Genomic DNA, 16,819 nt, shown 5'->3' on the forward strand with positions numbered 1-16,819 from the left:
ACACTCCCGCTCCTCCTAACAGCCCCGCCCACACCCACGGCCCCGCCCACCCCCTGCTCCCCCCCACGGCCCCGCCCACCTCTGCTCCTCCCCCACGGCCCCGCCCACCTCTGCTCCTCCCCCACGGCCCCGCCCACCTCTGCTCCTCCCCCACGGCCCCGCCTACCCACCCACCTGCTCCACCACCCCCCCACGGCCCCGCCCCATTCCTCCTTCCTCTCTCCCCGCCGACCTCGCGAGACCCTGCTCGGCCCCGCCCACCTCCTCCCCTTTCCAGCCCAGCCCCCTCCTCCTCCTAATCCCCCCTCCCCCCACCCCAGCACCAATCTAACCGCCCCCCCCCACCCCACACTCACTTTCTCTCTCTCACTCCGGTTCTCCACGACCTCGCGAGACTTCGGCCGCTTTGCCGGTGTGACGCGCTGGAAATAATTTGAAAATGGCCGCCGCGCCTAGCGGAGGAGAGAGGCTGTGAGTACGGAGCCGGGGAGGGAGGGGGTGGGGGAAGGAGAGACAGAGAGAGAGAGGGAGAGACCGGGTGCCGAACGGGCGGGAGGGCCGGCGATCCCGAGGGGACTGGGCGGCGAGGGAGAAAAGCAGAGGTTTGATGAGACCGGTTTGTGTGTGGGGGGGGGGGGGGGTGGTGGTGGTGATGGAGGGGGAGGGGTAGGATAGGCCCGGCCTCTCTCTCTCTCTGTCTCTATGTGTGTGAGAAGGAATAATAATAATAATCGAAGGGCCAAAAGAACAAAAAAAAACTGGCGCCACAAAGAAATGCGTCTTTTTTTTCCCCATACAGGGTGGCGGGAGGGATTGTGATTAAATAATCAAGAAGCAGCCCGTGAGGCCTACCTTAAAAAAGGGCGGGGTGGAGGTCGACGTTCGGCTGCCGGCCGTTGGAGAGAGCGCGAGCGAATGGAGGAGGAGAGAGGAGGGGGGTGGTGTTGGAGGGAATAACGGTCAGCGCGAGCCGGCCCCGCGAGGTGGGGGATGGGATGGAATGTTGGGGTGGGGGGCGGGTGTGGGGCGACTCCATGGCAACCAGCCCCGGCGACGCCATGGCAACCCGGCCCCGCGCGCGCGCACCCCCAATCCCTCTCCCGCCCCCCGGGCAACGCTCTCCCTGTCAATCAAATCCCCCCCCCCCCCCCCCCCCCCCCCGGCGCTCAGGTATCCGCTCGCAAAGGTGTCCCCCCCGCCGTGACTGACTTCCCTCCCTCCACCCCCAAAACCGCTTCCAGGCACAGCAGAGCCAATTATTATTAGGGGCCCGGGTTGGGCGGATTAATAGGCATTAATTATTTTATACCTATCATTTCATAATTCCCCCTCTTTGCAATCGTGTGTGTATGCATATGTCATTCTGCACAAATGCAGTAATGGTTTCATACGTATCATTTCATGATTTCCCCTTCTTGCAATTCTTTTGTGTGTGTATATACCCATATATCTTGCACCCATGCTATAATTATTTCGTACATATCTTCATGATTCCCCCTTTTACAATTTGTGTATGCGTATATATCGTTTTGCACATATGCAATAACTTTTATACATACTTCCTAATTACCCCTCTTGATTCTTTTGTGTGCATGTATGCATATATAATGTAGTTTGCACATATGCATTCATTATTTCATACATATTATGATTCCCCCTCTTGCAGTCCTTGTGTGTACATATATATCATTTTGCGCATATTTCATAATTCCCCTTTTGCAATTCTTATATGTACATATATGTAATATACTTTGCAAGTATGCAATAATTATTTTTTACGTGCCATTATGATTCCCCTTCCTGCAGTTTGTGTGTACGTATATATAATTTTGCCCATACGTAATAATTATTTTATACATATCATTTCATAATTCCGCATCTTGCAATTCTTGTGTGTGTGTGCGTGTGTATATATCATTTCGCACATTATATGTATTAATTCCACACGTGTCATTTCATGATTTCTCTTGCAATTCTTCTGTGTGTGTGTGTGTGTATATATTATACATATATTTCACTTTGCTCAATTTGTTCTCTTGCAAATCTTTTATCGTTTTGCATGCTTCCCTTTTAATTCCTCAAAATCGGGGAAACGTGGAACTTTCTTTAACGGCAGCAGCGCCACTCGTTTTGCCCGATTGATTCTTCCTTCTCTTGCAACCCCCGCATATCGAACGTTTTGCCCAAAGGCTGCTCCTCTTGCAGTTAATAGTTCTTGGCAATGCCCGCGGGGCAGTGCGCGAAGTGCCCAGCGCCACGCTTCAGCCAGCTGGTCACCCCCGAGTGCGGCCTGACCTGCGCTGTGCTAGCAATTTTTGTCGGTGCTCTTAATTTTTTCTCGGGCGGCGCGGAAGTGAGAGAAGCGCTTGCACCGTTGCCGACGTTCGGTCCGAGCCTGGCGGTGTGGCGGCTAGCCCTTGTTTTTATAAAAAAAAATTGCAAAGCGTGTCTGTTCTTGTACGTGTGTGTCAGTGACCAAAAGATATAAGGTTAATATAATTGGGGTGGGGGGGTGGATGGGTGGGAGTTCAGACCGCAGTGAGACCTTCCTTTACACAGCGAGTTGTTGTGATCTGGAAGGCGCTGCCTGAAAGGACGGGTGGAAGCAGATTCAATAGGAACGCTCAAAAGGGAATTGGATAAATCATTGCAAAGGGCAAACATGTTGGGCTGTGGGTAAAGAACTTTCGGCGTACGGCTAGTTGGATAGTGTTTCACTGAGCCAGCACAGGCACTTTGGGCTGAATGCCTACCTCCTGCGCTGTATAAGTTCTTATTGTTTCTTTTTATGTATGCGTATCGTTGTGTCAAGGAAAACAGCGGCACTTTTCCTGTGCATTTTGCTCAATCCTTGGCAGTTTTTGTTTTGTTTTTATTTATGAATTTATGTAAAACTGTTTTATATCTAATTGGACGGTTTAGTTGTGCTGGTGCTATTTTCTTACTGTATGCGCATCATGATAGTCCATATGACTTAATAAAAACTTGCAGGTTGGGTTTTTTAAAATTTCTTTTTCCCCCGCCTCACTTTGCGGTTAGGATTTTTGAAAAGCGAGTTCCCGCCCTTGCTTCGTTTTCCCCATGAGTTGCGTTGTTGCTGTTCAAGCAAATTCCGCAAGCTTGCGCCCCCATTTAATACGGGTTGAGAGCTTTCTGAAAGTGAAAGGCTTATGCCGAGAAAGGGCTGTGCCGAATTTCTTTTTTAATGGGCCGACTAATATCGTTGGGCGTGGCTGAGACGCAGGTTCCTCCTCCCCACAAGATCTTGATGATGCCACAGGCTTTTCCATCGCGTGTCACATGCAGGTTAGCGGTCAGCCTGGCATGTGTTGTGCATCGCCCACGATGGGAAGTTTTCTTTGAATCATGCCAGCTGTTTGGAGGGTGGGGCGAAACCTTAGATTGGGAAAAGTGAGACCTTTTTTTATTGTTTTAAAGCATGGTTGAGTAATACCGCAGCGACTGCTTGGGTTTACATAGCACCTTTCATGTGAAACCTCACGAGATTTTTGGCACAGGTGTGTTATGAAGCAAAAAGTGTCACTGAGTCACAGGGGGACATTGGGAACAGTTAAGGAGGTCAGGTTTTAAGGAGGGTCTTAAAGGAGGGAAGAGAGGTGGAGAGATTCGGAGAGGGAATTCCAGACCTTAGGGGCCGCGGGCAGCTGAAGGCACGGCCGCCAATGGTGGAGCGGTGGGAATCGGGGGAAGCTGGAGAGGAGCGCAGAGATCTCGGAGGGTTGTGTTGGAGGAGATTACACAGGTAGGGAGGAGACCCATGGAGGGATTGGGAGAGAAGGATGAGAATTTTAAAATGGAGGTGTTGCTGGACTGGGATCCAGTGTCAGTCAGCAAGCACAGGCAGCGATGGGTGAATGGGATGGAGAGTTAGGATATATGGCAGCAGAATGTTGGATGACCCCAGATTTAAGGAGGGTGGAATGTTGGAGGTTGGCCAGGAGAGCCTTGGAATAGCCGGGTCTGGAGATAACAAAGGCACGGATGGGAGTTTCAACAAGGGTGGAGTCAGGCCATGTTGCAGAGATGGCGATAGACTGTGTTAGTGATGTTGCAGTTAGAAAATTATACGAAACGGTCATAACGAGCCGGTTTGACAGCCACGTTACCGCGATACCCATCATTCTGAAAATGGTTGGCCTCTGGTCTGCCTGGCGAAGGAAGCGTGGAGAGGTTGAGGAACTGTACCTCATAGACACTCTCGTGGAAGGGGCTAAAAAGCATGTTCAGCTTATTGAACTCGAATACACTATCACAGCTGAGAGTTGGGACAAAGCCATGACTATCATGCTCCTCTTACTTAGTAGTGGAAGAGCACAAATAGGCAAAGCCTATCCCCACCACTTCCAGTTTTACTCTAAATTGTACTGTGGTCCATCTTCATGGGTATGTGAGCTAGTTCTATTCCCGTGGACTATTCACGGCTGAGCCGAATCCTATTCTCATCCACCATCCACACGTGCATTTAGCATTATGTTATTTGAAGGCACCTGGTTGTGCACTAATATTGCAGCACCCAAATCTCTGGCTAGCTATCCTCTTAAAATAGATTCCTGGTTTCTACTTCCCCAGTAGGAGAAGGGGAGGCCCGAGCAGGAGGGAAAATCGAAAAGATGAGTCAAGCCCACGCCTTGAACACGTCCCTGGGCACCGGACAGGTCAGCATCTCGCTCTGAGCATGATTGGGCACAGCCGGAGGCGAAACACTCCTCGTCTCATGTTTGGCCAAACGTTTCTGTGTAGAGAGCTTGCAGCTCTTGTAACATTCTGTAGAACTTGGAGGCCCCATCCCATCCAAAGAAGGCAAATCCCAAGATCAGTCCCCGTCCCCATCAGCATTGAGCGATCTAGTTGGCCTTAACATGTATTGAGAACAGCGGTGAGTTTGAGGCCTTCCGGTGACCTGCGCTCCCTCTCTCGGAAGCTGTGTAGTTCCTACAGGAAACTGGTGTGAGTGTATATATGTCAGGAGGGCAGAACCCATTCCGTTGGTGGTCCAGGAGGCTAGCGATGCCTGAAACCTTGGTATGGCCACTCAGACCTGGAGAGCTCTTGGTTTCTGTGGAACTGACGTTAAGTGAGAAGCCACCACCTTGGAAGGGAAGATGGTAGGCATCTTTGGTGGACAAATTCTTAAAAGGACCACAGTCTGACGTTTTTTTAATTATCGTTAATTTTCAATAATCAATTTGATTTTGAATTTTGTGTGGAGGAGAAATTTTTGTGTAATGTGCAATGTTCTCTCCTCCTCTGGTAAAGAACCTGCATTTCCTGTTTTAAAAAAAAATTCTGGGGATTGTAAAATTGTTAGACGGATGGAACTTGTTGGGGAAAATTCTTCCTGTATAATTCTGTACACGCTATCTCCTAACATGCAGCAAACCTGATGGTTCAGATTTATTTTTGAACACCTGGATGAGTGGGGAGGGAAAGGACAAAAGGTTTCTCTTTTAATTCCCCCGCTTTCTAAAGTGCACAGGTGCCTGAACACATCCCACCTTTTCTTCCATTCCGTCCTGAAGGCGGTGCCTTCTTGCTTTGGGAGACCGTTCTGTGGTGTTCGTTCACCCACTGGTCTCTCGTCGAGTGAAGCCGTTCTCCACGTCATGAGCAGGCTCATCAGTCACAGAGGGATTTCCAGTCCAACCCTTGTGCACATGCTGCTTCCAAGCAAGGGTCGCTGATCGAGACCAAGAGCTGAGCCTGGGTTGTTTTACCCTCCCCCACCCTCCAAACCCAGGGATGATGAAACTAATTGCAGTATCCTAACTGCTAATCTGGCTGAGATTAGCAAGCGTCACAGACTGGAGGACTCGAGGCTCGTCTTTCCTGGCCAGTGTGGATCACTGATTCACGGGATAACCTTGCCAAACTGCCGTGGCGCTCTGAGCCGTTGATAAAGAAAATTTCCCATCCACGGGAATAGCGGGAGGCCTCAATAGCCCTCCAACAAAGGAGGGAGGGAAATTCACTCTGGATTGCCCGCTTCTGAACAGTAAATGGATGTTGGTTGAGAACCAGGCTGGACTGCAACTTGGATTCTTCCCCCCCCCACCCCCCGCCCCCCGCCCTGCCGTAGTCCAGTAACCATCAACACTTAACCTTCAGGACTCAAACAAGGAAATCAGCTCTTGGGTGGGGCCCTAGAATTTGGCAAAGTATGAAGCAGTGTTAGCCTAATGGGCTGCAGCACCTTCAAAAGAGGAGGAAAGTAGGAGAAGAATTAAATTGCCAAGCTGCGGTCGAATCAGCAGAATTGTGTGTGTAGCTGAACGTGTGTGGCGTCTGTATAAGCTCCCCTCAGCGTTGTACAGACCTTGGTGCAGCATGGCGCTCGTCAAGCATATTAATTTCATTTTGGTTTATAAACACTGATGTTTTTTACAAATTAATCCTGTAAGGTGCAGCCATACGTATGGTATAATTATGATTAGCAATATTGTAGTGCTCGAACATATTCTGAGATAAAGGTTGTGTTGCAGTATGGGCAGAGAGTTGGTTAATGGGCAGGATGTTGCTCAGTTCCTCGATAAACAAGAGGTTTACTTTTGCACTATAAAGGCCTCCAGGTTTTCGAGATAAAATGTGGGTGTGTAGTGGCGGCCCTATTAAATGGCTGAAGAGTTTATGGCGTGACTGCATGTTCATGTCCACTTCTGATTTGTTTTTTCATTCCTTTTATAAATAGTTTTGCTCTATTCTTTTGCTTATAGCGCTCCTTACGGAAGCATTCCACTTACGGCCACCCCACAGAGAAACCATTGAGATCAGAAACATGGTTCACAGACGACCATGGATCTATACCCACTTCCTGCCAGTTTGCGTGTGGCTCAATGAGCCCCTGGCAATGCTGTGCCATTGCACTGTATCCCATCACCTGCATCTTATCTACTAGTTATTAACCGGTTCTGCATGTAAATGCCTGTAATTTGAAGCAGTGTTCCCTCTGTCCTCATGTTTGAAAGGTCGTGCACCAATGTCCGACTGAGAAAAGCGAGTTCTTTGTAAATTGCGGCTTTTTGATGTGGTAGAGCTGCCCAGGGTGAGTCCGTTTAAATCTGATGGTTTATCTTGGACTGAAAAATTCCTGTTTGGTCACACCCATCGTTCGATTGTTCTCTGCCTCTTGTGTGTAGTTAATGGGTCCATACCAATGTCTTGTGTTCATTGCTACAGGGGAGAATGTTGTAGGTAGAAATATGTGCAGTTCTCCAGGGTCTCATCTCTAAAATATTGACTTAATATTTAGCTAAGGATTATTTTAGCCGTGCCCGATTCTGCCTTCTTTCCTGAGTGTACACTGGTGCATTCTCTGCAGCAGGTGGGTTAGATAATGATCAAGATCTCAGCACAGGTGCTGTTCAGGTTGATTTTAGCTCCAGCCGTTTGAATCCGTCTTTGGATGAGGGCGCCGCTGACAAGATCGGCATTTATTGCCCTAGGGAGGTGGCGGTAGAACCAAGAGGCTTGCTTGTCTTTTTCAAAAGGCAGTTTAAGACTTGACCCCATTGACGGTCTGGAGTCACAGACAGCTCAGATTGGGTAAAAGGAGGCCAGTTCCCTTCCCGGAAGGGTATTAGTAGCAGGTGGCAAACCGGCAACTTCACGGTCGATGATGCTGATTCCTGCTTTTTTAAAATTTGCATAATATTTTTAATTGAGCTCAAATTCCCAAGTGCGCTGCAATTTGAATTTGCGTCCTCTGGATTGTTAGTCGAATCCCCTGCAATGTGACCGCTATGCAGTCATAACCCTGTAATTCCTCAAAGGTCAGAAACCTTCGCGTCTGATTGGTGCACTGAGGCACCAACTGGTGTCTTTACTTACAACAGTTGTCTTTTTGTCCCGGCTGGAGTGAAATTATTTCCTCTTGACTCAGCAATTTTCTCTTGCTCTCAGGCGGGGCAGAAAGGGGCATCTTATTCTGTAGGTGCCTTCTGACACTCTACCCAAGCGACTAGGGGGGCAAGTGTTGGCAAGCTGATGGATTGTAAGAAGCCATGCGGTCAAGCCCAGTTCTGCCTTCACCCAATGTTCCCGAGCGAATGTTTGCTCGCCAAAGCTGACATCCGAGCTTAATTTTCTCTCCCTAACCCAGGTGCCGGTAGTAGGGCTCACCACCACTGAGATCCTCTAAACTAACGCCAAACAGGTGTGGACCTAGTGACGCCCCCAGCATGATATTAATAAACCAGTTCAACTTCAGGCTCGCCGCCAAGTGAAGATGTGAAGAGGTTTCAGAAAGGGTAGGAGATAACTTTTTTTAAAAAAAACCCTATACCCCTTAGCTTAGTCAGCACCTTGGGGGGGTGGAATTCAAATATTCTTGTTCGCTAATCTTTCTAAAAGTTGCCAGGAGCTGTGGAACGAGTTTGAGGTTTGTTAATTTGGACCTTGTGGGTTCTTGAGGTTAGGTGTTTGATAGCGAGGAACTGTGACATTTCTTTAAAAATGGTTTGTGATAGTTCTGCTGTCGTACAGAGAAGTAACCTGCTGCTGAGTACTGGAAAATTGTATGATAATATCTACCCAACACAGAGCAAGTGTTTGAACTTGCCCAGTGACCTCGAGCGGATAAAGGGTAAGTGTGATACTGAGCCATGTAGAAAGATAATCCCAGGTACAATTTGCTTGTTTGTGTTTTGTCAGCTGATATCTCCTGGCAGAGCAGTAATAAGGTGGTTACAGTTGGTCTCAAGGCAATGGGTGGGGAAACATTTGTTATCATTTCTGCTCCAGCACGCTGTCCGGTGACCCGTGCTCAAAGATACGTGTGCATAGGCGTAATTGGGATTAGCTGCGATGCCATTTGTAGTCAAGCCCGACATGAAGAATAGCCTTTTGTACCTAATCCGGGTCCTGCATCTTCGGAAGAGGATGGGAGGAGAAATTGCAAGTGTACTCCCAAATCCAGCCCAGGAATTCCCTCCCAAAACCTCTCCGGCCCCTCCATCTCCCCATCTGCTTTATGACCCTCCTTTAAAAACCCACCTCTTTGACCAAGCTTTTAATCAGCCCCCACTCATTTCCCTTCTGGCTGCATGTTGGTTTTTAAGACCATAAGACATTAGAGCAGAAATTAGGCCATTCGGCCCATCGAGTCTGCTCCACCATTCAACCATGGCTCATAAGTTTCTCAACCCCATTCTCCTGCCTCCTCCCCGTAAGCTTTGATCCCCATACCAATCAAAAACCTATCTATCTCAGTCTTAAATAACTCAATGACCTGGCCTCCACAGCCTTCTGAGACAATGAATTCCATAGATTCACCACTCTCTGGCTAAAGAAGTTTCTCCTCATCTCTGTTCTAAGAAGTGTTCACTTTACTCTGAGGCTGTGTTACTCTCTCTGGTCCTAGTCTCTCCTTCTAATGGAAACATCTTCTCCACATCCACTCTATCCAGGCTTTTCAGTATTCTGTAAGTTTCAATCAGATCTCCCCCTCATCCTTCTAAACTCCATCAAGTATAGACCCAAAGTCCTCAAACGTTCCTCATATGTTAAGCCTTTCATTCCTGGGATCGTTCTCGTGAACCTCCTCTGGACCCTCTCCAGAGCCAGAACATCCTTCCTGAGATACGGGGCCCAAAATTGCTCACAGTATTCTAAATGTGGTCTGACCAGAGCCTTATAAAGCCTCAGCAGCACATCCCTGCTTTTATATTCTAGTCCTCTCGAAATAAATGCCAACATTGCATTTGCCTTCCTAACTATCGACTCAACCTGCAAGTTAATTTAAGAGAATCCTGGACTAGGACTCCCAAGTCCCTTTGCGCTCCAGACTTCTGAATTCTCTCCCCATTTAGAAAATAGTCTATGCCTCTATTCTTCTACCAAAGTGCATGACCTCACACCTCCCTTTGATGAAACCATGCTGACTTTGCCCTATTTTACAATGCACTTCCAAGTATTCTGAAATCTCATCCTTAATCCTGTCAGTCTGCTTTTCCCCTTTTCTGAAGCACCTCGGATGTTTTTTCATCTTAAATGCCTGATATAAATGCTGCTGGTGCTGCAATGCTTGGCAGTTTTTCTCGGGCAGTGGAGAGAGAGTGGCACGGGCGGACGTGTTTGCTTGGAGTTTTTCCCCCTTCCTAATGATCCAGCTGAGATTGAGAATTCAACCAAAACAGTGCTCTTTCTCCGCCAGCTTTTCCTCATCGGCTGACGTCTTGCTGGGGAGCGGTTGTAGAGGTTGCAAGCACCCTCCTGTCCGCACCTAAGTAACTGTTTCTGGTCATGAATCCAAAATGGGAGTGTCATCACGCTGTCAGAAAGGAGGAGGGATTTTGCAGCCCAGCAAGGTCAGGTCCTCACGCACACATCTTTCCAACGTCAGATGCTGCCTAACAAACAGTGGGGAGAGCTGTGAACCACTGCCCCTTCCCTAATCCAAAAGAGGTGTGAGGAACACTTCAGAGCTTCTACCACTGTGCTGCCTGCGATTAGCTATTTTAATACAGACTATTGAATCTGGAATTTCCTGCTCTGGATGACTCACTCACTCACTGAACCATTGTGGGAGCCCCGAGCAAGTTATTTATTATGTGAAAATATTTCAGCTTTGTGACTAAATCTGTAGCTGCTTTGTTTACTATCTCTGTCTTTGTTGTTTTGGGAATTTGCCTGAGGTGTTTCTCTCCAGTGCTTGATGCCTTAAAAGAAGATATTTGAAAGGTTTTTTTTAAAAAAAAAGCATACATCCAAGTACGATTGCTGTAAATGTCGCCAGTGCTGTGAATTGTGCGGGTGGGGAGGTGGGCTGGGGTGAGAAGTTGGGCTGGGGTGAGAAGGTGGGGTGGGGTGAGAAGGTGGGGCGCAGAGAGCAAGGAAGCTTCCTGCAGGCAGCACGAGCACTTTTCGTGACGTTTCTCCTATCCTCATCCACCCCCTTCAAAAGGGCAACTGAAGTGGTTTTCTTTTGGCATAGGAAATTTGTTGCGCATGAGCTCCGCTGTGGGACACGTGCTCATGGTGAGGGCTGGAAAGATGGTGCGTGTGTCTTCATTCTTGGATGGAACTGGCCAGGAGCTTTGGTGAGCGCGAGACAGAAAGGAAGAGAAACCTTTGCCGAAAACATGTTTCAGTGCTTCACTTGAAAGCCAAAAAATGTGTTTCTTTTGTGGGGTGGGGGGGGAAATTAACTGCAAGACAATTACAGTTTCCAGTAAATGTCAGCTTTTTGTGATTCTTTTTAAACCGCATGTTTTCATTTGATTGCAATGAAAACATTCTCACAGCTTATCTTTAAATTTGCATGCTGCAGTTATTTTTTGTTCCCCTCTCTCTCTCGAGTTTTCTTCCTCCCCCTCCCCAGTTCCAGTCCTGTGTACACTGAGTGATGCTGGGTGCGGTTCCAATTGGGTCATCCCCACCCCCACCCAAAATCTCAGCGAAGGCCCTGAGCAACTTGACAATTGAATGCTTTGCAGCCCCAGTTGCTGGAGTTTATATGAATGTGAAGTGACCTCACTGAGATGTGTAAAGTGCTGAGAGGACTTGACAGGGTGGATGGTGAGAGGCTGTCTCACCTACCCCCCCACCCCTGGCCGGTGAGGCTGCAACGAGGGGTCAATTTTTACGTTGCATGAGTTGGGCCGAGATGAGGGGAAGTTCTTTCACTCGGAGGCTTGTGATTCTTTTCAATTGTCTATCCCAGAGAGGTGTGAATGTTCAGTCACTCTGGATTTTCAAGATTCAGATAGATGGATTTTTGTGCAGTTAAGAGAATCAGGGGATTTGGGATCCATTGGGAAAATGGAGTTGAAGCGGAAGACCAGCCGTGATCTTATTGAGTTGTGGATCAAGCTCAAGGGGGCCTCCTTGTATAGCTTGTGTTGTTATGAGCAGGAGCCATGGCTGATTTCTCCTCGCCTCCTCCACACACAGGCGTTGAAATCATTTCTATCTCCGTCCAAGCTGGACACTGCTTATTGGGAGTGTATCAGTTCCATACCATGGAATTAGACCATAAACGTCAGTTAAATTTCAGCCCTTAATATTGGAAAGAGAAACTGGACTGTCATTCAGTATGAATTAACATAATCGGGGGGGCGGGGGGGGGATGCTACTGTGGGGAGATCCAGTCTCCCAACTGGAGACCAGACTCCATGGAGAAGAAAAGAAATGAGAGGGAGGGTTATTACCTCCTGGGCCTTATACTGCTGGAAGTTCCTGGCTGCTTGAATGGTGTACTACGATTCAATATCAGAAGAAGGTAAATTTATTTCCCTATCACAGCATCCCATAGAAAAATATAGAGAAGGTTCACCTGAGGATATAAAATCTCTTTTCGCAAAAAAAAATTCTTAAGTCAGGGCATCTCATTTTCATTTTTATTCGATTCTGATGCGCGGTGGAAATGGGTTTGTTGCACGTTATGCCTGTAAATAGGATGAGCAGGTCTCGATTAAATCCTCCCACCCCAAGTCTGCTCATCCAAAACTGTGCATTTTCGCAACTCTCCATGGAGGCGAATGTGAGAGAGACCCAGTTGGATGGATTCCAGTGAAACAGAGAAGGAACTGGCCAGTTCAGGCAGGCAAAGTACAGCAGGTTGGTGTCTGAAAAGGAAAGGTCGGTGAGCCGTTCATGTGTAGCACCACCACCACCACCACCACACCCCCCACCCCCACCCACCACCACCACACCCCCCACCCCCACCCACCACCACCACCCACCACCACCACATTCAGCGTCCCAGTCTCAATGTTCGTTCTTCTCTTGAAGCTGTGACCTGAGCTGTGTCACCAGTGTTTTCTGTTTCATTTTATAACTGATACCAGTTCCTGCTCCTCCTGTGCTCTTTGGAATGCTTACTTGCTATAAATGAGGTGTAAAAGTCACTCTACCCCTCCCCTTGCCACACAAGTGTCTGCCTGGCAAGTTTAAAAATCTGTATCTAATGCAGAAGTGAGATTCTTAAGAATTGCATGTCATAAGCAACTATGTACCAGTGCAATGTGCACATGGCAGTTTGTACCTGGATTTTAAAACAATTAGACAGCAGGCTTGAAGTTTCTTGCATTTATATAGTGCCTGCTTGTCAAAGATTTCAAGGCGTGACGCACATATATCTCTGAGCTATTTTGAAATGCATTGACTTGTGTAGGCACATTCAGCAGCCATTTTACAAACAGCAAGTTCCCACAAACAACTGTGAAATGACAGCAATTCATTTGTTTTATGGCGGTGATATGTTGAGGGGGAAATATTAGCCAGGGTACGGAAAACTTGCTGCCCGTCAGACTGGCATGGGATATTCAAAATCTACCTGAGCAGGCGGATAGTGTTTGAGAAGAACATCTCCATCAGTACTGCACTGGAGTACCTGCCCACATTGTGTGTCCCTGAAGCGGGGCCTGAATCCATAACTCTGTGCTAAGCTAACAGCGCTACCAACTGAACTAAACTAGCCAGCTAAGCAATGTGGCTAACTTCTACGGACCTGCCAGTGCGACTGTTGCAAGCTGAACAAGAGAGTGGTGACTTTCCCTTCTTGCAGGAAACTAAGTTATCTCTGTTCAGTGCCTTTGCCACGGTGACATGCTAGCGATCATGGCAGTATGGGTCTGCATCTAGCTCCTCTTCCATTGTGCTTTGGGTGCTGCAATACGGTCTGACACCACGATTAGTTAATGCACGTCTTTGCGATGTTGGAGTTCCTACGCCTGGCACCCTGCGAACTCCCATGCAAGATAAACCTCTGTTTCTGTTGCTCTCCACCTGAAGGCTTACTCTTCCTGGCACATTGTACTCTCATGTGCTGACAGCCCTCTGGTACCTTGCCAATTGCCAACTCACACGATAGCTGGGATGTGTGTGTCGACTGGCTGTTCATATATCAAACTTAATTCTATTCTCGTTCAAAGGTCACTGCCTAGTCCAGAGGTGCTGCTCTTTCCCTCAGTTGCTGCAATTGAGATCAGCCAGCTTGCTAGAAAAATCCTTTCTAGCCACCCCAGTCACTCCCCGACAGCGAACTGCTAAAGTGTACAGATCAGGTTCAATTCCTGTCTTGCAGCAAATTACCTGATCTTAGCCAAGGTGACAGTGGGTCACTTCAGTCAGTCTCCTTAAGATATGGAGGGCAAACAAGTTCTTAACTTCTGATTCCAGTCCAGCCACTCCAGTTGGATGCATGAGCGTGCCAGAGTGTAGATGTCTAGCGCAGGCATAATTATGCTGGATAGTACCATCCACCCACCCCTGTGGTGAAAAACCTCATTGTCATTTGCTGTCTGAAGTTGCTTGGGTAGAGTACAGTAATACACTGCCACCACACACTGCCCCCCACCCGCCCCAAGAACAGTAGTTAAACAAATAGTCGATACATTTGAGAGCAGGGATAGGCAAAAAGTTAGTGAGGCCAAAAATGAGCTGGATACTTGGTGTCGTTTTAAGAGAATTATTACCAAAATTGGTTCTGCACTGCAATTTTATTTTTGCTTCTATTCTGTCTGTGTGTGTGTTTCTATTTGTTTCTGTGTGTGTGCGCACGTGCCTGTATTTGCTTCTGTTTCCATGTGTGTGCATGCCTGTGTTTGTTTCTGTATGTGTTTGTCTCTCATTTTGTGTGTGCGTGGCTATTTGCTTGCGTGCATGTGTGTGTGCATGTGTGTCTTTCTGTCTCTCTTTGTTTCTGTGTGCATCTGTATCTGTCTCTCATTTCTGAGTGAGCGTGTCTCTGTTTGTTTCTGTGTGTGTATGTGTGTAAATATTGAAGTAATATGTGCTAATGACTTGATTTTGTTTTGTTATTGGTTCGGGTTCTTACCAAGACTGTCATTGCCACTGAGTTAATTAACATTGGGGATATTTATTAATCCAGGGATGCTGCAGTTTTGACACCAATTTAAGTTACCTCCATACTAATTTAACTCTTGCGCACTCTTGCCCAAGCTCCCTGGCCACATTGCTTTCATGTCGTCTGTCAGTAATTAGAGTAAATCAGGAAAGACAATTTCCTGAAATGAATGGCAAGATTCCCTCATCAACACTACCGCAAACGCCCAGTGTGAGGACCTCCACCCCTTGTAGTGCACCTCTTGTGGCCCATCCCGGCCATATCCAATAAATAATGCCCTCATCATCATCAGTGGCCATTCCCCGGCCAACTTTTAACATGTCCCTTTCCTATTCAAGCAGGCCAGCGACCAGAGCGTGTGCCACTGCTGGAACCTCTTTTTCTTCTGCCTATTCCTACTGTGCGCTGACAACTGTTTGTGCTCCAAGGTACTGTTTCTTTGAGGCAGTGGGCCCCTCTTCCAAATATCAGCACACTCCTGAGGGCCCCCCAGCTGTGATTTCAGAAAGACATCACCAGCTACGCACCTATTCAATAAACAGCAGCGCGATTGTACACAGACTGCGTTTATTGGCCTCGGACAGAGAAGCCCTGATGGCTTTGTGAGCCCCCATTGGAAAACTTGTCCTCGCGATGTCCCGTGTAGGAATTGATTTTTTTTCTTTGGAGGGAGCGGAGGAATGGCCTGGAGCAGAGCCTGCTGTTTGTCAAACCCTATGTCAGCCTAACCTCGGGAGACCAACCGAGACATGTCGCTTTGCATTCTGCATACGGTCACAATTTAATCCAAATGTTTCTGTTTTTAAGTGGCAAGACTCAGTGACCTCGTGGGGTGGGAGGGGGGTGGGGGGCGCGAGGGGAGTGTCTGATTGAAGTTAACCGAGCCTTGACAGCATGAAGGAGTTCAGTTAATGGCAGGCAGTTAAACTAAAGGATTCCCCGTTCCCTGGGGTTAATGAGTCGGCGGCTGCTGCTGCTGTTTGTTTTCTCACGCCATTGGACTCGGCCTCAGCCATTTTCCTTTGATAATGTCATCAGTGCTCGGTGTTTTAAACCATACATGCACACAAGCATGAATGGGGTAGGATGAGAAAAATCTTGAAGCTAATGATCCTTAATAATTGCTTTATCTCTTTTTTTTGTAAAATGTGTACAAAGGGGTCCTGTTAGTGAAGCTGACATGTTAAGTGAAGCATTATTGCCCTGGTTGCTTTTAATCACACTCTTGTGGCTATTCTGAAACTCGATGCATACATCACCGTACATCCATGATGTAATCTGATGCCAAGGTTAATTTTATGCTTCTGTACATTCTCGGAGTGCTGGTTACTATTTTATTAATTGTCGTGCTCTTCTGTCCGGTTATCTGTTCCCCTGACAAAGAAAACAACAACCGCTATCCTTGGTTTGCAGCCTTTTGTGGCTTTTAATGAGCTGTATTTCTATCTGGGCTGTGGGGGAGTGGAGGTGGGGAATGAATACGTTTGTTGGTTATTTACTCTTGGGGCTTTTGATGTATTTACGCCTGGGAGGCCTGCAACAGGGTCTTCTGCCTCTTTGGGGTTTGTTTCCTGCCCCTTTGTGCAACTTAACCCCCTTCGCTGCCCCCACCCCCTCCCACAGTTGCACAGTCCTTTCCGAGTCTCCCCTGCAGAGAATTGGATGCATTCCCTTAACGATAGGGTGCAAGGCTGAGGAGGGCTCATGATAATGTCCTGCTCTGCGAAGCTTGGAGCGTAAGCCCCTGTTGTACTCGAGTGAGTATTATTCAGATGTGTGTTTAGATAGTGAGTGCTCTTGGGCATTGTGCGGGCATTGCAACTGATCCTGATCATGTCCCCATTTCAAGCAGATGTCGCTGGATGGTGGGTGACCAGGTGCGGGAACCCTGACTGTGTTTTTGCCTTCATAATGCAGTGGCACTAAGGCCAAATGTAACTTGCAAATGGTTGGGCCAAGCTATTTGTGGTTTTTTTTTTATTTTCACGTCTTACC

At 47.7% G+C, this 16,819-nt stretch overlaps 1 protein-coding gene across 1 annotated transcript in view; it reads left to right on the forward strand.

Annotated features, from left to right (window-relative positions):
- Positions 1–333: 333 nt before the first annotated feature.
- The window catches only part of mecp2 (methyl CpG binding protein 2), a 50,674-nt gene continuing 34,188 nt past the window's right edge, over positions 334–16,819 (forward strand). Inside the window, exon 1 of the mRNA XM_041179610.1 lies at positions 334–471. Within this exon, the coding sequence (XP_041035544.1) occupies positions 440–471 (32 nt within the window). The 5' untranslated portion in view covers positions 334–439. The remainder of the gene's footprint in view (positions 472–16,819) is intronic.

This window comes from Carcharodon carcharias, chromosome 35 (genome assembly GCF_017639515.1).
Source record: "Carcharodon carcharias isolate sCarCar2 chromosome 35, sCarCar2.pri, whole genome shotgun sequence".
Classification (NCBI taxonomy): Eukaryota; Metazoa; Chordata; class Chondrichthyes; order Lamniformes; family Lamnidae; genus Carcharodon; species Carcharodon carcharias.